The sequence below is a fragment of the Rhinopithecus bieti genome, unplaced genomic scaffold, assembly GCF_001698545.2.
Source record: "Rhinopithecus bieti isolate Rb0 unplaced genomic scaffold, ASM169854v2 scaffold_56845, whole genome shotgun sequence".
Taxonomy (NCBI): Eukaryota; Metazoa; Chordata; class Mammalia; order Primates; family Cercopithecidae; genus Rhinopithecus; species Rhinopithecus bieti.
The window spans coordinates 1,780,983-1,804,103 of record NW_016823722.1 but is presented as its reverse complement, the minus strand read 5'-3'; the positions used below and the strand labels follow the sequence as shown (position 1 = coordinate 1,804,103).

General features: G+C 43.5%; 1 protein-coding gene across 6 annotated transcripts in view; it reads right to left on the bottom strand.

Moving 5' to 3' along the window:
• Positions 1–22,490, bottom strand: part of BCAS1 (brain enriched myelin associated protein 1) — a 134,316-nt gene extending 111,826 nt beyond the window's left edge. For 4 of the 6 annotated variants that reach the window (XM_017861727.1, XM_017861728.1, XM_017861730.1 and 1 more), the window contains exons 1-3: positions 22,172–22,383; positions 10,368–10,444; positions 9,816–9,885 (exon numbers count right to left, since the gene is read on the bottom strand). In XM_017861727.1, coding sequence (XP_017717216.1) covers positions 9,816–9,885; positions 10,368–10,439 — 142 coding nt within the window. In that variant the 5' untranslated portion in view covers positions 10,440–10,444; positions 22,172–22,383. Of the gene's footprint in view, positions 1–9,815; positions 9,886–10,367; positions 10,445–22,171 lie in introns of all 6 variants that reach the window. The other 2 variants (XM_017861732.1, XM_017861729.1) reach the window with 1 other exon arrangement.
• Positions 22,491–23,121: the final 631 nt, after the last annotated feature.

Below are 23,121 nucleotides of genomic sequence, written 5' to 3'. Positions count from 1 at the left end.
TAAAAGCAAAATTAGTCCATTCTTTTTAGGAACAATGACTAGGAGCAAAAAGGAAGATACTAATTTTAGAAACCTCTTATCCAGGTCAAACATTCCTTCTGTTTCTGGAAAATGATGTGTCCTGGCAGAGAAGGCATGTCTTAGTCTCTGATATACATCAGCAGTGAGATCTGAGAACTAATGTCACAAATTTGCTAGAAAGGAATCAAAGAAGGGCAAAATCAGCATTTTATTTCTTCAAAGATCTATGAAGTTTTAGGCAAAAATAACATGCAGGTGGGAAATCTGGTCAGATGATGTATCAGGGAAAGCCAATGGTAAAGAATAAGTATGAGAATAGCCTCTACTTTTTTTTAAAAAAAATAGAGATGGGGTCTCTCTGTTGCCCAGGCTGAATTCAAACTCTCGGACTCAAGCAATCCTCCCACCTCAGCCTCCCAAAGTGCTGGGATTTTAGGCTTGAACCACTGCACCCACCCCAATAGCCTCTACTTTTGGTTTTGCCCAGAATCCTTTATTTCAGCACATTTATCTTGTGCTAGCTGCTGTTTTTAGAGCTCCCCTACAAAGTCTGTACTATTATTCCAATTTTACAGATGACACTCAGAATACAACTTCCTTGCCAAGGTTGTACAGCTAGTGAGTGGCAGAGCCAAAACCTATGCCTGGGTCTGTTAGAGTCCTATGCTTGAGAGGATATGGTTCCATTTCTGATTGCTGTAACAAATTACCCCAAATGCCCCAGCACAAATATATTACTCTTCTACAGTGTCTAGAGGCTGTAGGGGAGAATCTATTTCCTTTTCTTCTCTAGTATCCAGAGGTCACCTATATTGGCTTGTGGCTGCATCCTCCAGCTTCCAGGCCAGCAGTGTAGCATCTTTAAGTCTGTCTCTGTCTGTGACATCTGCCCCCATAATCACACCTTTTCCTACTCCAACCCTTCTGCCTCCCTCTTATGAAGACCCTTATGATCACATTGAGTCCACCTGGATAATCCAGGATATCATCATCTCACATTCCTTAGTCACATCTGCAAAGTCCTTTTGCCATGTAAGGTCACATACTCATAGGTGCTGAAGATTAGATGTGAGCATTTGATGGGAGGAGGGGCACCGTGCCGTGTGCTGGACTCTTAGCTATGATACTCTGTGGTCTCATATATGAAGAAATCGCATAAGTTGCACTCCCTAGTGTATGCAGTCTCAGTGGGGATGGTATTAATCCCGAGGGGGCGAAAATTGGTTCTGTGGGGGAGGATGAACAAAACTGATTCCTTTTATGTACAGAGCACAGATACAGTACATACACAGATACATGTCAGTGATATTACAATTTCATGAATGGGATTCACTTAGCTCTTAATGCATTACCTCGTCAAGTCCTGGATGTCACCTTGTGAGTGTCCTGAGGCCAGCGTGTCATCCCCACTTGCCCACTTGCCTTCTTTGCCCTGGCCGTCCACACTCTGCCTGCCCTTGCATCCCTCCCCAACACCTCAGCTCTGCTTGAGTGAGAAGATGACTCTGGGGTCCCCCTTGAAAACATATGTGCCTTTAAAAACTATGTTTTTGTTATTGAAGAACGAAATGTTAATTATATCACAGCAGCATTAGCTGTGCTCTCACAGAGCTTGGTTTTCTGCTAATACTAGCCATCTATCTCTTCAGGGGGGTCTTTTGCAAAAAAAACAAATAGAAAACAACTATGTTCTTCAGGCAGTAAAAAGCCTTTTAAGGTATTTCCTTCCCAGAATCTCTAGGCTTAGGCTTTCTCCTCTCTTTTAGCTTTTGAGTGAAAAGGTAAGGGGCAGCCGTCATTCTCCTTTCTTACTGGTGGGAAAGTGATTGTTGCATATTAATAGGGGTTGTGGCACCTCCGTGGTAATGTTTCCCTAAATGGAACAGAGTATTCTCTTTCTAGGATGATTAATTTGGTCTGGCCTGACAGTGGTGTGTGGGACTAAATGTTCTGTCCTTTCTAACTGCCTGATCTCTGAGACATGGGAGATTGAGCTTCTCCTTCACAATCCACCGAAGTTTGCATGTGAACAAAACAGGGGATCTCTGCACGCCACAGGAAGGTGATGTGCTCAACTGCGAGGTGTGGTCCTACTTGAAGTTGTCTGATTCAATGAGATGCAATAAATTCACATACCACACATAATGGGGGGAGGTCAAGAGGTACCAGGTGACAGTCTCCTGAGGTCTCCCTCTCCTGGGCAGTATATGGGAGGAATGGGCTGACAAAATAGCTAAGAGATGTCATCTCTTCACAAAACATCTCCCCATCACATTATTTTCTTTTGTGCAGACTCCTCCTGCCCGCAGTGATGAATTCAGAGGAAGTAAAGGAACTGGTTGAGCAGAAGACACCCTTTTAACATAGCAAATGATCTTTTCCCCCATTCTTTATTGAATTTATTTTTTTTTCTTTAGTTGATGTGAGCTGCTTTTTTTTTTTTTTTTTGAGATGGGTTGGCTGTCTCGCCCACCGGGTGGGGTGCTTTGGCACATAATCAGCTCACTGCAAGCTCCACCTCCCGGGTTCACGCCATTCTCCTGTCTCAGCCTCCCGGGTAGCTGGGACTACAGGCGCCACCAAGTCGCCCGGCTAGTTTTTTGTAGTTTTAGTAGAGACGGGGTTTCACCGTGTTAGCCAGGATGGTCTCGATCTCCTGACCTCGTGATCCGCCCCTCTCGGCCTCCCAAAGTTCTGGGATTACAGACTTGAGCCACCGCGCCCGGCCGTGAGCTGCTTTTGACTATGCTGATTTTTTTGTTGTTGTTGTTGTTGAGATGGATTCTCTCTCTGTCTTTTACTCTGGAGTGTAGTGGCACGATCTCAGCTCACTGCAACATCCGCCTCCCCAGGTTCAAGAGAGATTCTCCTTCCTCAGCCCCCTGAGTATCTGGGATTACAGACGTGTGTCACCACGCCCAGCTAATTTTTGCATTTTTAGTAGAGATGGGGTTTCACCATGTTGACCAGGCTGGTCTCGAACTCCCAACCTCAGGTGATCCACCCATCTCGGCCTCCCAAAGTGCTGGGATTACAGGCCTGAGCCACTGTGCCTGGCCAACTATGCTGATTTTTTAAAAACTTCATTGTACCTTAACAGCATTTACAAAAATCAGACTTATCTGATTGAAGTATAATTTACATACAATAAAATCCACCAACTTTAATAGCACAATTTTGACAAAATATGCAGTCATATAACCTCCATCATGATGAAGATATAAAGCTTCTCCATCATTCCAAAGTTTCCTGATGTCCCTCTGCGGTGACTGCCTCAACCAGCCCCAGTCCCTGGCAACCACTGATCTACTTTCTATCACTACATTTGTGCCCTTTCTAGAATGTTATATACACGGAATTATATAGTATGTTGCCTTTTGTGTCTGGCTTCTTTTTCTTAGTATAATAATTTTGAGATTCATCCATGCTGTTGCATTGATCAGTAGTTCCTTCTTATTTATTGCTAAGGAGTATACCATCTGCTATAGCCTGAATGTGTCCCCCAAAATTCGTATGTTGAAACTTAATTATCATGTGATCATATTAAGAGGTGGGACCTTAAGGAGGTGATTAAGTTTAAAGGGTAAAGACCACATAAATGGAATTATAGACTTTATAAAAGGACTTGAGGGAACTAGCTAGTCCCTTTCATGCCCTTCTGTCGCTTCTGCCATATGAGGACACAGTATTCCTCCGCTCTGATGGGCACAGCAACAAGGTGCCATATTGGAAGTATAGAACAGGGCCCTCACCAGACACTGAACCTGCTGGTGCTTTGATCTTGGACTTCCCAGCCTCTAGAACTAAGAGAAATAAATTTCTACTCTTTATAAATTACCCGGTCTATGGTATTTTGTTATAGCAGCACAAACAGATCACAAGACCATTGTATGGATATAACCTAATTGGATTAACCGTTCTTCTAATGATAGATATTTTGCTCTAATATAAATAATTCACCAGATATTTTTGGATTCAAATAAAATAACTATTTGAAAAGGATAGAGACAAATTGAGGATACTAATTTAAACAACTGTATTTTGGCAGAACAAGCACATAAGCCTCTCACCCAAAGTTTGCAAGCAAATGTGCTGGTCTTAGTGGCATTGCAGGTAAATCACATGGTATGCTGCTTTAACATCATTAGCAACCTACTCCAAAATGGGACACTCAAATAACATCTAAAATTGGTGAGTTAAACTAGAAATAGAACATAAGCAAAAATTGAGACATTTTGATTTTTCTTTTCTTTTTTTTTTTGAGACGGAGTCTCACTCTGTTGCCCAGGCTGGAGTGCAGTGGCCAGATCTCGGCTCACTGCAAGCTCTGCCTCCCAGGTTTACGCCATTCTCCTGCCTCAGCCTCCCGAGTAGCTAGGACTACAGGTGCCCGCCACCTCGCCTGGCTAGTTTTTTTGTATTTTTTAGTAGAGACGGGGTTTCACCGTGTTAGCCAGGATGGTCTCGATCTCCTGACCTCGTGATCCACCCGCCTGGGCCTCCCAAAGTGCTGGGATTACAGGCTTGAGCCACCGCGCCCGGCTTGATTTTTCAATATATCATTACTTAAGATGAATAATAATCCCAAGCTTTCAAGAAAGATCTCTAATCCACATGGATTGTATTACTTAATGTTTATTTGATATCAAATTCCCATGATGGCTTGCTCTTACTAAGAAAAAGCACTCTACATGATACATTTCTTTCCAGGAGGATACAGAATGTAATTTCATATTTTAGTTTAAAAGAGGTATTTTCCCTGACTGTTATCTCTCACATTGTATCTAAAGACAAATAAAAGACTTACAAAGCACAAGGGATATAGGAAAGACTAGTTTTAACTTTTGATTTTAAAGTTCCAAAAGATATGTTAAGCAGAAATAATACAGTTAACTTCAAACAGCAATGGCAGTCTTTAAGTCAATTGACATTAAATCTAAGACAGAATAACTTTCCTTATGTATTTACCACATGCCGGACACTGTTCTGAGAGTTTCAGGAGTATCAACTTATTTAAACCATACAACAACTTAGAAGCTTGCTCTTACCATTATTATAATTCCCATTTTACAGATGACAGAACAAAGAAGCTCAGAAACCTGCCCAAGCTCACTTATTGGAGCCATGATTCAAATGTAGCATCCCAGCCTCTTTGGCTGTTTGGTTAGCCACGGTACCATTGCTGCTTCTAAATAAGCCTTCATAGGAAATATTATTGGATGCCAATTGTATTAGTCTGTTCTCATGCTATTAATAAAGACATACCCAAGACTGGGTAATTTATAAAGGAAAGAGGTTTAATGGACTCACAGCTCCACATGGCTGGGGAGACCTCACAATCATGGCAGATGACAAAGGAAGAGCAAAGGGATGTCTTACATGGCAGCAGGCAAGGGAGCATATGCAGAGGAACTCCCGTTTATAAAACCATCAAATCTCGTGAGACTTATTCACTATCATGAGAACAGCATGGGAAAAACACGCCCCTATGATTCAATTACCTCCCACTGGGTCCCTCCCATGACACGTGGGGATTATGGGAGCTACAGTTGAAGATGAGATTTGGGTGGGGACATAGCCAAACTGTATCACCAATGAACTGTTTTAATTGTAATTTTTTTAAATAGGAAAAGTATAGATAAAAAGAAACCAACCAGTCATCTAGATTTCTATTTACATATTTTTCCAATGTACTTTTCTGTATCTATATACATAGTTTATACATACATAATATATTAATATATATATATATAATATTAAACAAAATATTATATATTACACCAACAGAGATCAATAGAAATGTGCCCCATCAATAAGAACCATGGTCAAAGAATTCTCTCTGAAAGACAAAAGACAAAAAAAGGCCACTCTGAATTCCACTTTTATACCCCTTAAAACTGCACTGAAAATTATAACTTAGCTAATAATCTTAGGAAAACAGCATGAGGACGACAATAAGCTTAAAAGGGGTAATCACGCTAAAGCAAGTTGCACAGGTTGAAGATGTAAATGAATAACAGGCAAAATTGCTACCTCGGGATTAACTGGGACTCTTTACAAATTCTCGAGTAGTAGCTGAGGATGTTGAAAGCAAGACTGCCAGGTATGAGGGCGAGGTACAAATAACCCATGACTTGTAAATGTGTGTTTCTTTTCCCTTGTCATGTGCAGGTGTTCACACAGCAACTGCTATTTCAGACTTGTCCTAGGTTTCTCTTGCCTGTTTCCCTCCTTTCGGGAACATCTTTGTGATATACATACGTATATATGAAATATGCATACATATAATATATCTCAAATATGTGCACATACATATGTGAGATATACACATATATGAGCTATACCTATGCATATGTATATCTCATATATGTTAATACACATGCATATATATACATATATAAAACATAAATATATTACAGGTGAGAGAGGAAAGAAAAGAGAGAGTGAGACAGAGGATAGAGAGAAGGATAGAGAGACAGGCTTTCTCAATCCCAACAATTTTTCCCTATTCATTCCCTGCCCTTGCACTCCGTATTAAATATAAGAGGATAATTGAAAACAACCAGATTAAAAATTGGGCCAAAATGAGAATGTAAACTGGCATAGTCATTATGGGAAACAGTATGGAAGTTCCTAAGAAAGTTAAAACATAAAACTACTATATTAGTTTGTTTTCACACTGCTGATAAAGACATATCCGAAACTGGGAAGAAAAACAGATTGAATTGGACTTACAGATCCACATGACTGGGGAGGCCTCAGAATCATGGCGGGAGGTGAAAGGCACTTTTTTTTTTTTTTTTTTTTTTGAGACGGCGTCTCGCTCTGTCGCCCAGGCTGGAGTGAAGTGGCGCGCGATCTCGGCTCACTGCAAGCTCCGCCTCCCTCGCATTCTCCTGCCTCAGCCTCCGGTACCTGGACTACAGGCGCCCGCACCCGCCCTCTAGTTTTTTTGTATTTTTCTTTAGTAGAGACTGAGTTTACCGTGTTCGCCAGGATGGTCTCGATCTCCTGACCTGTGATCCGCCTTCGGCCATCCAAAGTGCTGGGATTTAAGGCTTGAGCCACCGCGCCCGGCCAAAGGCACTTCTTATGGCATGAGGGCAGAGAAAATAAGGAAGATGCAAAAGTGAGCCCTATAAAAACCATCAGTCTCATAGTTTATTCCTTAACCATGAAACCAGTATGGGGGAACTCCCCCATGATTAAAATTATCTCCCACTGAGTTCTCCACACATAGGAATTATGGGAGTGCAATTAAAATGAGATTTGCGATGGGGAAAGAGCAAAACCCATTCAACTACCTATGATTCCAGCAATCACCTCCTGATGGTATATATCTAAAAAAATGAAAGAGGTAGTGTAGTCCCAATTCCATTGCGCATCTATTCACAATAGCAAGATATGGGAACGACCTATGTGTTCATCGTGCATGAATGGATAAATAAAATATTTATATGACAACACAAAATATACATGTGTATAAATATGCACAACACAATGGAATATTCAATATACCAAAAGAAGGGAAAATATTGGCATTGCAACGGACATTGATGAACCTGGAGGACTTTATGATAAGTGAAAGGAGCTAGACACAGAAAGGGAAATACTATATGTGATTCACATGTGGATCTAAAAAAGTTGAATTCTTAAGAGCAGAGAGTAAAATGGTGATTACCAGGGGTGAATAGGTCAGAGAAATTTTGGTCAAAGGGTACATACTTTCACTTATAAGATGAATAGGTTGCTGGTAAATATAAGTTATAATACTGTTTTGCTTACTTGAAATTTTGCTAGAGTATATTTGTAAGGCCTCAGCACACCTCAACAAAAAACAAAAAAGTGCTAGTGTATTGGTGAGGGATGTTGGTTGATTTATATATATATATATAAATAATTATATATAAATTATATATATTACATATATAATTATATATTATATATAATACATACACACACACACACCATGGAATACTACTCAGCCATAAAAATAACAAAATAATGTCTTTTGAAGCAACTTGGATGGAACTGGAGGCCATTATTCTAAGTGAAGCAACTTCAGAAACCAAAATGCTGCATGTTCTCACTTATAAGTGGGAGCTAAGCTATGTGTATACAGGGTCATAGGGTAGTATAATGGACATTGGAGACTCCAAAGACGGGAGGGTGGGAGTGGAATGAGGGTTGAAAATTGCCTATTGGGTACAATGTACACTACTTGGGTAACAGGTACATTAAAAGCCCAGACTTTGCCACTATATAATCACATCCATGTAACCAAAAACCACTTTTACCCTAAAGCTATGAAATTTTTTAAAAAAGAACCTTCTACAGAGCCCCTAATAGTTCAGATTCTCATTCCCCAAGCTTAGGGTGTTCTGAATAGCAGCTATGGGATGAGACTAGGCCATGGAAATTTTAATACATTCCCCAGGAAATTCTAAAACCTTTGGAACCAATGCTGTAATATACCTCCTTCATTACTCAGGAAAGGAAACTGAAGCCCAGAATCTTATATGTGAATCAAAACACCCATAACCATAATATGATAATGATAGAAACACTTATTATCTGTCAGGCACTGTAGTATGTGCTTTTCTTATATCAGATGCTTATGCTATAGGTACTGTTATTATTTCTGCTGTATGGATGAGGAGCCAGAGGTTCAGAGAGGTTATGTAACTTGCTCAAGGTCACACAGCTAGTAGGTGGCAAAGCCAGCAGTCTGATTGCAGAGTTCTTACCCTCAACTACTGGGCTGTACCACCTCTTCTTATATAATTTATATGTATCTGTCACATAGTAGAACCTGACCACCCTGAAAGCATTGAATATATAGTCTTATACTCCAGGATAAACTCAAATAGGTAAATGTATGCCTCAGTTTTAACACTGCCCTCATGTGGACAAAATTCTGTTGTCTTGTATAATTTACCAGTTTCGGAGGAATTCGTAAGTGCTGATAATGGCAGAGGCTGTGCACATTTTGGGGAAAGGAATATATGAAATATTGCTGGGGACCATGTTAAATGTTTAATAAACAACCTCCTTTAATCCTCATAGCAATTCTCTGAGGTAGGTACTTTTATCCTCATTTTACAGATGAGAAAACTGAGGCTGAGAAAAGCAGATGTCTTGTTCCAGGTCACACAGCCAGTAATCTGCAGGGCAGGGATTGCAACCTAGGTCTGCCAATCTTCATGTTTTCCTCTATTGCTTTTATCTTATCTGCTGTAACTCCTCAGTCTCCCCCAGCTGTCACACATACTCAGAAGAGATCCATTGTTATGGCTGAATCATATCGCCCCCAAAGTTGCTGAAGTCCTAACCCCCTGTGAATGTGACCTTAGTTGGAAACAGAATCTTTGCAGATGATCAAGTTAAGGTGAGGTTATTAGAGTGGGCCGGAATCCAGCATGACTGTTTTCATATGATGAAGGGGAAATGTAGACGTGCATAGAGGGAAGATGGCATGAAGATGCAGGGAGAAGATGGCCATCCACAAGCCGATGAGAGTGGCATGGAACACGTTCTCCCTGATGATCCTCAGAAGGAACCACTTCTGCTGAGAACTTTATTTTGAACTTTTGGCCTTCAGCACTGTGAGACAATACATTTCTGTTGTTTAAGCCACCCAGGCATGGTAGCCCAAGGAACAAATGCAAGTGTTTTCAAAGTGAACCTGCGGCTTCAACCCTCTCATTTTTTTTTTTTCACCATAAACAGCATCTGCAGACCCTCTTTCCCCATGAGAGGATAGCTGCCCTTCCCAGAGTGCCCTTCCCACTGACCTTCCTCGAAGTGCTGAACTGTGTGGGTCGACATCACCACCGGAACCCCGTTCTGAGCAGACGCGTTGTCCTGAAACAGACCACGTGACATTGTGACACAAATCTTGGGGGGCAAAATCAGAAGAACTCAAGGAAGAACCTCGAAGATACAAGGATGTCTCACAAAAATTAAAGGCTGTGTTTCTAGAAGCTCCCCAGCTTTCTATCACACCTCGGAGAACCAAAATAACTCACTCCAAGAGTGGACTCCAGTTATTATGAGAGCACACAATGGTGCCTCAGCTCAGGGGATCCCACCCTCACAGGAAGCTCTGACCCCTCGCACGGAGGGGACCCCAGGCTCAAATGGGCACTTGTCAAGTCAGGGGTGGAGCACGAATTTAATATGCTGATTCTGAAACCTTTTAGGTTATCCTCATTCCACTGTCTTGCACACACAGACACAATCAATCAGCAGCCAGGACTTTTTAGTCAACACACTTGTCAAATACAGGAAGTTCATTTTTTTTTTTTTTTTTCCTGCTGATGCCCCTTTCATGGTTACTACACTACCTTGTAAATCTCTGCTTCTGGTTCATTCTCTTGGTCTTCAACTCTTTGGGGAACGCTCATTTGGTTACCCATTGCTCCTATAATGGAGAGAAAGAGAGGAAGAGAGAAAGAAATCAAAACCAAACGAAGCTACATGCGATACTAAGGTGCAGAGGCCTGGCAAGTTGCCCATGGCTGTATTATCATCAGCTGAGATCAGAACGAATTGCTTGTATTAGTCCGTTCTCACACTGCTGTGAAGAAATACCCGAGACTGGGTAATTTATAAAGAAAAGAGGTTGAATTGACTCATGGTTCCGCATGGCTGGGGAGGCCTCAGGAAACTTACAATCATGGCAGAGGGCACCTCTTCACAGGGTAACAGGAGAATGAGTGCGAGCTGGGGAAAATGCCAGATGCTTATAAAACCATCAGATCTCGTGAGACTCACTCAGTATCACGAGAACAGCATGGAGGAAACTGCCCCAGTGATCCAATTATCTCCACCTGGTCCCACCCTTGACGTGGGGATTATGAGGATTACAATTCAAGACAAGATTTTGCGTAGAGACACAGCTCAACTATATCATTGCTTATATTTATTTTGGGGAATAGAAATGAGATTTTGTACTCATCTATTCAAAAAAATTAAAGTTAAATGCAGTCATAATTTTCAGTTGCATTTCACTGATAGGGAAAAATATTTATCATTATGAAAAGTGTATTCAGTGTAGATAGCATTTTTTTCTCTCTTAGCTAGTCACAGCTATTAAGATTTTAGAATGAGGGTAATTGAAATAATAATTTTAGCTTTTCTGATTCTCAGACTAAATTAATTCCCCTATTAAAAGCTTTTACACTACTGCCTTTTTTTTTTTCATAGCATTTAGCAGGGTTTGTAATTATATACTTACTTGGGTATATCTTCACGCTTTCATTGATTTAACACATATGGTCATGTGTCACTCAAGGGGGAGGAAATGTTCTGAGATATGCGTCGTTAGACGATTTCATGGTTGTGTGAGCATCATAGATGGTATAGCCTACTACACACCTAGGCTGTATGGTATGGCCTACTACACACCTAGGCTGTATGGTATGGCCTACTACACACCTAGGCTGTATGGTATGGCCTACTACACACCTAGGCTGTATGGTATGGCCTATTGTTTCTAGGCCACTAACCTGCACAGCATGTGACTGCATTGAACACTTGGGGAAACTGTGAAACACTGGGAAGTATTTGTGTACGTAAACATATCGAAACAGAAAAAGTACAGTAAATACTTAATAGTATAATCTCATGCCACCACTAAGTGTATGTGGTCCATCATTGACTAAGCTATCATTATGCAGCGTATGACTGTGTCTATTGAGCACAGCTCTGCACCTATTGCTGTGCCAGGCACTAGGGTTACAGCTGTGAATTAAACAGGCAAGGCCCTCTGACTTCATGGAGCTGAAATATGGTACACGGGGAGAGAGTTAACATATGAACAATAAATCCACAAATGAGGTCATTTCTGATAGTTCAAGGCAGCATGGCACAGTGGTTATGGGCACAGACTCTAGAGCAAGACTGCCTGGGCATGAATCCTCTCTCTGCCCCTTGTGGCTGTGTGTCCTTGGGAGAGTTAATTAGCCTCTCTGTGCCTCATAAGACTGCTATAAGGACCCAATGAGTTAATGCTTGTGACCTGGTTAGAACAATGTCTAGCTCATGTTAAGCAAAACATATGTGCCTATTAAACAAAAATGCATAGGGCTCTAAGTTGTGAATAAAAGTAATTTTTTTTTGAGATGGAGTCTCTCTCTGCCACCCAGGCTGGAGTGCAGTGGTTCAATCTCAGCTCACTGCAACCTCCGCCTCCTGGGTTTAAAAGATTCTCCTGCCTCAGCCTCCTGAGTAGCTGGGATAACAGGTGCGTGGCACAACACCCGGCTATGTTTTTTTTGTATTTTTAGTAGAGACGGGGTTTCACCATGTTGGCCAGGCTGGTCTCGAATGCCTGGCCTCATGTGATCCACCCGCCTTGGCCTCCCAAAGTGCTGGGATTACAGGCGTGAGCCACTGCGCCCCGTCGAATAAAAGTAATTAATAACATCATGTGAGATGGGATCATATGGGAGATGGCAGGTTGTGGCAATGCTGGGTAGGATGGTTCTGAAATGACCATTAATGTGGTTATTGTCCCATAGGTGAAGGGCAAAGTTGAGTATTTATGTCTCCCTTCCAAAAGAAACGGTAAGCACCCTGAGGTCAAAGGCAGTGTCTACGTTCACCCAATTTTGTATCTCCTAATCTTAGCAGTGTGTTTGCATTTATTGGGAGCTCAATTATTATTAGTCAATGGAGGGAATAACCATTGATAACATCTCTCACATATGAGGCACAGACCTAGGTACATGACCACATCATCACCAAACCTCTGAAGAGCTTTGTTATAATGATGATGATAACAGGAAATCATTACTTAGCATGTTCTCAATTCCAAGCTCTAATTTCTGAGTGCTTCACCTGTATTGTCTCATGTAGTCCTATAGCATTCCTGTGAGATAGAGGCATCATGATTTCATTCTTCATATGAGGAAGCCGAAACTCAAGGGGGTTAAATTATTTTCCAGAGGTCACCCAGTTAATGAGCAAGTTTCAAACACAGCCTGGCTGTGCTCCTGACCACTGGAGCATAGTTCTGCATATTACTAGCTTTCCTTAAAAAGGAGGAATGGAGCCTCCAAGACTCACCAAGGGCAAACATCCAGTGAGGAACTGACTCCTAATATAGCCGATCCCTACACAAGAACCCTTGCAGCCACTCCAAAGGCCTGCTGTCTTGCCACCTAAAGTTCTTTTGCACACATAATTCCAATGTAGCCCATCTCCAAAGACCTAGCTTCTGGCTTATCTGCTCCAGTGGCTCTTGGAATAAAAATTAGGACTTTTGATTTCTGGCTGAAAGGAGCCAATGAGTCACCAGGATTCTTGTGGATCTCTTGCCTTTGGTGTGAGTTTATACTCCCTGGTGGTAGATGCATTGAGCAATTGGATATTGAGGAGGCCAGACAAAGGGTCGTGGATCTCACCATGTGTTCTCTTGCAGGAATTTAATACGTAACCAAATCTGGGGATTTTGTATGTCTTCTGATCATACCACAGGATGAAGCTGAGCACTGCTAAAACATATAGGACACTTGTTGTTTTGTACTATTTTCTATTTATAAAAATCCATGACTCACACACTTGCCTCAGATCATCGCTTCTGTCTGTTAATGGGACAATAACATTGAATCCTCAAGACCAGGGTTGGCAAAGAACAGCGGAGGCCAGATTCAGCTCACTGCCTGTTTTAGTAGACCAGTGAGCTAAAAACGAGTTTTAAATTTATAAATGGTTGGAAAAAAAATCAGAAGAATCATAGAATGTGACACATGAAAATTATATGAAAGTCAAATCTCAGCATCCATAAATAAAGTTTTGTTGGAAGATAGCCATGCCCTTTTACTTATATATTGTCTGTGATGGCTTTCATGCTATAATGACGGGGCTGAGTACTTGCAACAGAGACCTATGGCCTGCAAAACCTAAAATATTTACTCTCTGGCTCTTTACAGAAAGTTTACCAGGATTTGAACCTACTATGTATAAAAACAATGACAACTCTAAAAAATCGTAGAAATGATAGAGTAACAACAATAACAACATTTGGTGAGTGCTTACCATCTGTTGAGAAACTGTTCTAGGAGCTTTATTTGCAGTAAAACTAATTTGCTCTTTGCAGCAATTCAACAAGGCGGAAGTATTGTTATTATTTCAATTTCACTGGTGTGGAAACTGAGGCATGCAGGTTAAATGTCTTGGCCAAGGATACACACACACACGTTCATAAATGCACATGAGAGAATATATATACACAAAGTATCTATCTAAATTCAGCTTTTAACAAGTTTTAAAATTATTTTAACAGTAGGTTTACAAGCTTTATTTTAAAGCTCTTCCTATTTAATGTAAATTCAATCCTAACAGAGCTACCTTGAATCAATGCTTAAGGTTATGCAAAATCTTGGAGCTGGAAGATGCATGGTGTATGGAAGTAGGAGAGAAGCTTTTTCTTCTCACAGAGTTGGGGTTACATTATTCTGATCATTGCACATCCTAAGTAGCCTCTCGGCCACTTCAAGGTGAAGGGGACTGAAAGAAGGAAAATCTAACGGCATGTCGTTTTCAGTGATAACCTGGATTCAGATATTGTCACTTTCCACCAGCAGTTATAATGCATGTGTTGCTAAATTGCTCCTGCCTGTCCGTCAACCTTTTAAGGAACAGGATTTATCTGGGTGGGACAAAAGCAAAAGGTTACTGCCATCTGTTGGCTGACGTCAATATTAGCAGAAATGAATTTATTCAGACTACAGGACTAGGTCCAAGCAACCGGGAAGACTGAAAGAAGCATTTTGATGTTTTGCAATGAAGTCTTCTGTTAACAGTTGGCAAGAAGATGGCAACTCCTTCAGTGCCCCAAAAGTCCTGGAACTCGCAATAATGATACCATATATGACTTGTGTGAAGAGCTTGCCGCGTGCCAGCCCAGCGCTGAAGCTCAGTGTAGACGCCAGTGTAGCACATGGGATAGGAATGTGGGCTCTGCAGTTTGGAATCTCTGAGCATGACTGAGCCTCGCTGGGCCTCAGTTTCCTCATCTGTAAAAATCGGGATAATGATAGCCTCTATCTCAAGGGGCTGGTATGAGAATCAAACCAGTGAATAGAAGCAAAGTGCCCTGAACAGGGCCCGGCACATAACGAGCATTGCGCAAGTGTTAGCATGAATAGGACTCTCCCCGATATGATCTTTGCTCTTTGAAGCCCGTGTCCCCCACAGGTGCCTGGTAGTGAGACTCTACTGAGGAATCCGGCAACATTTCTGATTCCCGTGATCCTCTCACCAAAAAGTCAAGTTGGGGCCCTGGAATTTGTATTTTTAGCAAATGCCTCAGTGATTCTCACAGAATGAAAAATACTGTGATGGTAAAACCATCTTCAAGGCTTTTCCAGGAATGAGGATGTTCTAGGACACGGGACTCTTTATGTTAAAACTGGAAAACCCTGGGCAAACCAGAATGACTTACGTGGAGACTTTTTTTTTAAATCCCCGTTTAATAGATGGGAAAACTGAGGCTCAAGGCAGTTCAGAGAGTAGTTTTTGTCTGTAATAGTTTTCTCCCATTTCTCAAACAGAGAAAATAAATCAGATCGAGTTTTCATGATAAACATACACGTGAAAGAGTTAGCTTTCATTTTGAAAAGAAAAGTTTGAATGGGGTGTTAAAATGCCCTTTCTTTCATGAACTGATTATATGAGTGTTTTGTCTTTATGACCTTATTTGACACTAAGCATACTAAGCTCTGGTGGGTGGAGGGGTGTTGCTTTTGAAATTAGACTTGTGTTTGAGGGTTTGGCACTTTGCCACTGGGGGTTGATTGTGGGGGATCAGATGAGAAAGCCCCTCCACTTTCCTGCCTCTTGCCTGTGTCCTGGGGGCCCATCCCCAGAGTCCCCAGACGGGGCTGCACGTGAGAACCTCCCGCAGAGTTCTGAGATCTCCATGCCCAGGCCCCAGCCAGACCGAGGACAGCAGATTCTCTGGCGTGGGGCCGGGCATGGAAGTACTTTCAAGATCTCTAGGTGGTTTCCATGGCTGAGAGCCCCTGCTTTGGATATTTCTGGGGTGAGAGAACGAGTGTCTTCTGGGGTCAGAACTCTCCTGGCTGCTGCCTACCCTGACCTAGACAACCAAGCCCAGGGATTCTCAGACTGAGGAATGGCTCAGGCTTCGGGATCCACAGACCACCATCACCCAGGCATCTGAATACACTCAATACACTCACAACCTTTCTAGGGGCACTGCTTTGCCGGCGCACTGTTTTGTCAGCTTGCAAATCAAGAGAACTGTCCTGGGCCTCCAGCTTCCCTTTCTTCAGAACTGGCGGGCGGGGCAGGCTTTCCAGCTGGTTGTTCAGAAGCAAGCCCGCATGCCCCGCAGAGGCTGCCCGAGTTGAGCGGTCACGCCCTCCTGCATCTCTGGGGCTCCCCTCTCTCCTCTTGAGAACAAGAGCTCTGCAGTGAGACAGGCCTCCGTAAAATCCCACCATCGTGGGGCTTTGGGCAAAGCACTTGACCCCTCTGAACGTATCTTTCTGGTGGAAAATGACAGTATTCATAATGGTGACAATAATAAACACATTTGGAGTGTTTTCTCTGTGCTGAGCAGTTCTGATTTGCATATATTTGATTCTCTTGGTCCTCCCAACAACCCTCTGGGTTAGGTACTTTTATTTTCCCAGTTGTCTGCTGAGAAACCGGAGCACAGAGGTTGAGGCATGTCCTGATACATCATGGTACCGTGGGGAGGGGTAAATGTGATGGGAAAGTGCCTGGCAGGGCACGTACCTAGTAGGTGTTAGTGATATACATGTCCCAAACTCAACTCATCATGGTTCGACTGACAGTATTTCAACTTTATGATAAGTATCTATCTATCTATCTATCTATCTATCTATCTATCTATCATCTAATTTATCTGTCTCACACACACACTATAGATATAAATATAGATATAGATATCATATTTACAATGTCTAGGGTATTTTATTTTGGTCCCAATTTTCCAGGACTCTGTATATCTATATTTCATATTTTGGATCTTGTCCTATTCCTTGATGACTTACATTGCTTTGCTAAACGCTTTCTCTTTGGAAATATACTGTTCTTTGTTTCTCCCTGACAGTAAGTGGAGCACAGTGCTTCTGGAGCCAGGAGCGATTTCTGCCCCCAAGGGGCATTTGGAAATGCCCGCATGCAGTTTTGATTGTCACGGTTCAGCTTTGGGGGGTGTGCACTGGCATCGGGTGGGTAGAGGCTGGGGATGGTGCTACATGCCCTGCAATGCCCAGGACTGCCCCCTTCCCCCAGTGAAGAATTGCCTGCTTTGCTGAGGGTCGCTTGTGCTGATATTGAGAGACCCTGGTCTAGCACCCCGACTTGGGGATTTTCTCCTCATGTTGATAGCCAGGTGTCACCTAGGGATCTGCATTTCTGAAAAGCACGTGAGCAAATTCATCCGTGGTGGTGAAATAGCGCAAGCCCTCTGCGTGGGCTCCCCTCTGGCTCATACTGGCCGTGTGCGTAAGCCCGGGCTCCTTGTCTGAGGAGTGAGGGGTGGGAGGAAGGACCATAATAGATTCCTTGCATGGAGCTCCTGTGAAGATTAGAAGGGTGTGGCCCATGTGTTGTATAACTGGGTGGCTGGTGCACAGCAGTTGAGGAATAGAGATAAGCTGTTAGGATAAGCAGTAAATAAAATGCGCAATACATTAGCAGTAATAATACCTAACATTTCTGTAGTGCCTACCTTATGCCAGGCATTGCTCTGAACGCGTCTCCATGTTAACTCTCTACATCCTCATCAGAACCCTATGAGGCAGGTATTTTTATTGTCCCCATTTTACAGATGCAGAACCTGAGTGCAGGGTACTTAAGCTCCTCACTTAAGATCATGCAATGGATTCGTGTTGGATTCGTGTTGAAGCCCTAACGTGCACTATGACTGCACTTGGAAATATGGCCTCTGAGGAACCAAGGCTAAATGAAATCAGAAGGGTGGACCTTGATCTCATAGAATTAGTGTCATTATAAAAAGAGACGTCAAAGATCACTTTCTCTCTCTCTCAACGGTGTGAGGACACAGCAAGAAGGCAGCTGTTGGCTAGCCAGGAAGAGTGGTCTCACCAAGAATGCATCAGCCAGAACCTTGATCTTGGACTTCCAGCCTCCAGAACTATGAGAAAACAAATGACTGTTGTTTAAGCCACCTAGTCTATGGTATTTTGGTTACCGCAGCCCAAGCTGACTAATACAGATCATCTTCTAGTAAGTGGGAGAATCAGGACTTAAACCTCGCAAACTCAAGTCGAGAGTTTAGACTCTTTAACTTTCTACTTTCTATACTTTATACTATCTCTTCTGCTGTATAAGTGATGTTATAATTTTATGAACTATTTATATGTAATACAATAGAACATGGAATATAAAATATTTCCTGTATATTCATTCTTGAAACGAGAAAATTATAACTAGGCAAGAAATATATATGGTACAATCTAAAGTGAGGATTAGGCCGGGCGCTGTGGCTCATGTCTGTAATCCCAGCACTTTGGGAGGCTGAGGTGGGTGGATCACTTGAGGTCAGGAGTTCGAGACCATCCTGGCCAACATGGCGCAACCCTGTCTCTGCTAAAAATACAAAAATTAGCCAGATGTGGAGGCATAATGCCTGTAATCCCAGCTATTCAGGAGACTGAGGCAGGAGAATCGCTTGAAACCGGGAGGTGGAGGTTGCAGTGAACTGAGATCGCACCACTGCATTCCAGCCTGAGCGACAGAACAAGACTCTGTCTCAATAAATAAATAAATAAAACAAAGTGAGGATTGAATAATTGAAGAGTCATTGATAATCACTGTCAGGATATAGCACCAGGGCTTGGCAGTACTCAGGTAAGTAAATGTTAGTTATTGCTAATGTTATTAATTTATCTTATTATTGTTATAATTGAGTTAGCGCTGTGTTCTGATCCGTGAGTGAATTGGCCTCACGGAAGCTGCCCTCAAATCCCTCCTCTTCTATGCAGTGATAGATGTTCCATGTCGCCTCCTTGTAGTTACAGATTAACAATAGGCCCTCCTCCTGGAAACAGGCCAAATGCCAAACCCCATGAAAGCTGGCCTGGAGAAAGCACTTCTGAAATGTCATCGCCAGCAGGCAGCTAGATGACTGTTAAATGGAAGGGGGAGTGGCTTTGAAGGGTGGAATGGTGACAGAATTAGTCACCAAGTAAACAAGCAACACCTTCGATCAATGCAATGGAATGTAGGTAACCCAGGGACCCTCCTCATCGCTCAGCTGAGGGTGATGCCGACATGGTGAGGCTGGCACACCCAGCAGAACCAGCCTTCTGCCCCCAAGGTCAGTAAAGACCTTGCAGGAGGAAAGAACAGATCCGCTTTGCCTGCCCCACAGTCCTGTAGCTCCTTGTGTGTGCCCGCACGGTGCTAGGAACATGGTAGCTATTATCAGGAGTGCCATGTACAGTGCTACAGGTTGCCACCTGCACAAGGGGACACAGGCAACTGAAATCCAGTCCTCACTGTACTGCTCAAGCCCTGATTCCTGGTATGGGACTTTGTGGGTCCGGGGTCAGGGGTGCCTTTATCAAAATCACCTTGGGTGTTTTAGGGCTGCTTGGTGATTGAGGTTTTGCTCTTGGAGTACGTAATTATGTTTGCACAAATGGGTGGTAATCCTAAAAATCTTAGAGCTCACTCTCATAGTCTTATTATTGCACCAAACATTTAAAAATGCATGAGAATCGCAGGTAATGTTAATTGGAGGCTTACTATGTGCCAGGCAGTACCAGGGTGAGCATAGCAGGGCACAAAATGCAGGAAGGCAACCATCTCCGGTGCAGAATCGGCAGCAGAGAGTGAGCACCTCCCTGCATTTTATCTCCCAGGTGCTCACTGGCTTCACCCTTGCCCTGACCCTGGTGCCGGGCACTTCACACACATTGTCTCCTTTTCCCTTGCAGAATCCCATTATTCCCTGATTGCACATACAAAGAAACCACGGCTGAGCAATGCATCCCCTCATCTCACGAATGTCACCTCCACGAGGGTAGGCACCTTACTAGTCCTACCTGCCCAAGAGTAGCAGTCAGAAAGCTACAGAGAGGCACACCTGGGGTTTGAACCTGGGTCCATGTGACTCAGGCACTTAAATCCTGAACTGCTTCATGGCAGGGCACTTGGCTTGAAGAGAAGCTGCAGACACAGAGACAATCAACTCACATCTAATACTCGAGCAGGACAGATAGGCCTGCATGGTGCAAAGGTCCCCCCGCCCCCAACACGAAGCCTTTTTCAGTTCCTCTCCCTCCGCATCTCTTGTCATGGTAAAGCAGGCAGAACCCATGGGCTTTAACGGGCCCATTGCTTTTCCCAAAGTCCATGCCTTTTTCCTAAAATCAAAACCCTTCTGGGTTCCAGAACTCTTTGGAAAAAAAGAATCTTCTCTGATTTGGGACATTGGTTTGTTCCCCCACCCTCGCTTAAATGAAAAGCTACTTTAGCACGCCCCACCCTGTCTGTTGTCTTTATTTAGGAGCAAGCACCCTCTGCAGACCCTGAGTATATACACCCAGGATCTGAGCCGCTGTCATCGGCTCAGGATCCCCACAAGGTTGAGGTGGATCAGACCCTGGATTTGCGGGGAGCAATGTAAGGGACGCCAAAAAGCTCAGTCATGGAGATGAATAGTATTTTAACATGAAATCTATGAAAATCAAAATTAACGCTGTTCCTGATCTTATCTTTCCCTAACATGTTCATAGTTTGTTCGTCATGGGTGTCTTGCCACTAATTCTGACTTTTAAAAATGTTGTGTGGGCCGGGTGCAGTGGCTCACGCCTGTAATCCCAGCACTTTGGGAGGCCGAGGGGGGTGGATCACGAGGTCAGGAGATCGAGACCATCCTGGCCAACACGGTGAAACCCCGTCTCTACTGGAAACACACAAAACAATTAGCCGGGCATGGTGGCAGGCGCCTGTAGTCCCAGCTTCTAGGGAGGCTGAGGCAGGAGAATGACGTGAACCCAGGAGGCGGCGGAGCTTGCAGTGAGCGGAGATGGCGCCACTGCACTCCAGCCTGGGTGACAGAGCAAGACTCCGTCTCAAAAAAGAAAAAAAAAAAAAAAAAAGTTGTGTTAACATACCATTTATCTCCATGACAGAGTTTTTGGGCATCCCTTAAATTTTGGGCCCAAGGTGAGAGTCTCACTGGCTGCACCCTCATCCCAGGCCCGATTGGATTTCAGTTCCACAGCGTCCTTTCCATGAGACCTTGGAACCAGGTCCAGGTCCCTCTTCACCCAGCCTCATGTTCCTAGTTGTAAAATGGAGATGATGGTAACAGCAAAAACAAGAACCACAGCTAAGAGTTACTAACTGCATAGGTATTTACGTGCAGTAGTCCTCTCAGCCCTTTGATCTCAGCACTGTTATTAGGTTCATTTCACAGATGAGGAAACTGAGGCCCAGAGGGCTGAGGGGACCTGCTCCAGGGCACACAGCCAGCCCAGGGTGGAGCTGGGGCTGGCATCTGACAGTGTGGCTCCAGCGCACCCGCATTCTAATCGCAATGACTCTTCCGGGCAGGAAACTGGTTCAGAGGGAGATGTGAACAGCAGAGGTCCTGCAGCCGGGATTTGAATCAGCAGCTGTCTCACAGGGTGGTCTTGAGCGTGAAGTAAGATTCACAAAAGGCAGTCCACAAGTCCTTTTTCCTATCTCCCTACTTATTTAGGCAATGCCTAAGGTGAAGGCTCAGATTCCACTCAGCGATGGGGGATTCTTGCTCTGATGGATCCCCAAATCACACAGCCTATCCCTCCATCCACTGACTTCTCCCCAAGTCCTGTGCTTGAAAAGACCCTCAATGGTTCCACCAAATAGGAGCTATTTATGTGGCTATGCGCCTGACACCGACCACATTGTCATTTGCTCCTTGTAAAGCTAAGAACTTTGAGATGAGTGCCATCTTTGGGTCCATTTCACAGATAGCAAAACTGAGACTTACACACATCCAAGGCCACACAGTGAACAGAAAGCAGAGCTGGGATCAAACTTGACCCTCTCTGACCCCTGGTCTCTATGACACCGTCTACCACTAACAGCAAACTCTCCAGCCATGCCTAAAGGATTTGAAAGCAGTTACCTGCTGAGTCTTCAGTCCCCTGGTGTCACCTGGAGCTGCTCCTGCACAGGGTCCTGGGTCTCCAGTGCGTGCTGCCCAGTGCCTAGCTGTTGCTGGAGCCCGGCTCCCTGCACTTTGCTTCCTTGTGCAGAGCCTGCTGGCTGAATACACAGAGCAGGGCAAACACAAGCCTGGGTGGAGTCCTCCCTTCTCCACCGACCGTCCTGCAGAAACAGGTTCTCTTCCTGATGTGGGGCTGCCCTCCCAACTCCAATAAAAACTGAGCACCTGACTCCTCTGGCATTCATGCCTCCCTGGCACCCCAAGTATTCTACCCAGTGCCCCTCACCCACTGAGGCTGCCGGGTCGACCTGGGTAGGCAGTTTCCTTCCCCAGTAACTGTGGGTCATGGTCAGAGCAGGGAAAACACGTTCTGTGAGATTTTGCAGTTCTGTCTGCCTTTTACCTTCATGTACTTCAGAACGCCACCTCCACCACCACCTAACCACCTAACTGGAAGGAAATGGCTTCTCATCCACTCAACTACCCCTAGTCATGTAAACCTTACTCCCAAAGGGGTTTGGATACCAGAAATTAGGTAACCTCAGGGTGGTTTACTGCTCTGGAGACATACCATGATGTTGGAAAGGGCATGCTTTTTCTTTGCAGGCCAGAAATTCGACAGACTATGCAATTTATTTAATTCAAGTTTAGAGTGTCTTACAAGGACATATACAATAGATTATGACAGCATGAAATAGCATGTAGCAAAAGAAAATAGAAGAACAAAATTTGGAACATCAAATGAGAACAGGATTGAAAATAAATGTGCATGTTGATTTATAGACTTGCTATGAAGGGTTTGCAGATATGACTTTGAGCTTCCTAACAGCCAGTGCAAGAAAGGAAATATGATAAGTTACACTACTTGGTGCTCTGAATGGAAAAGACATTCAAGAGAATTGCAAAGC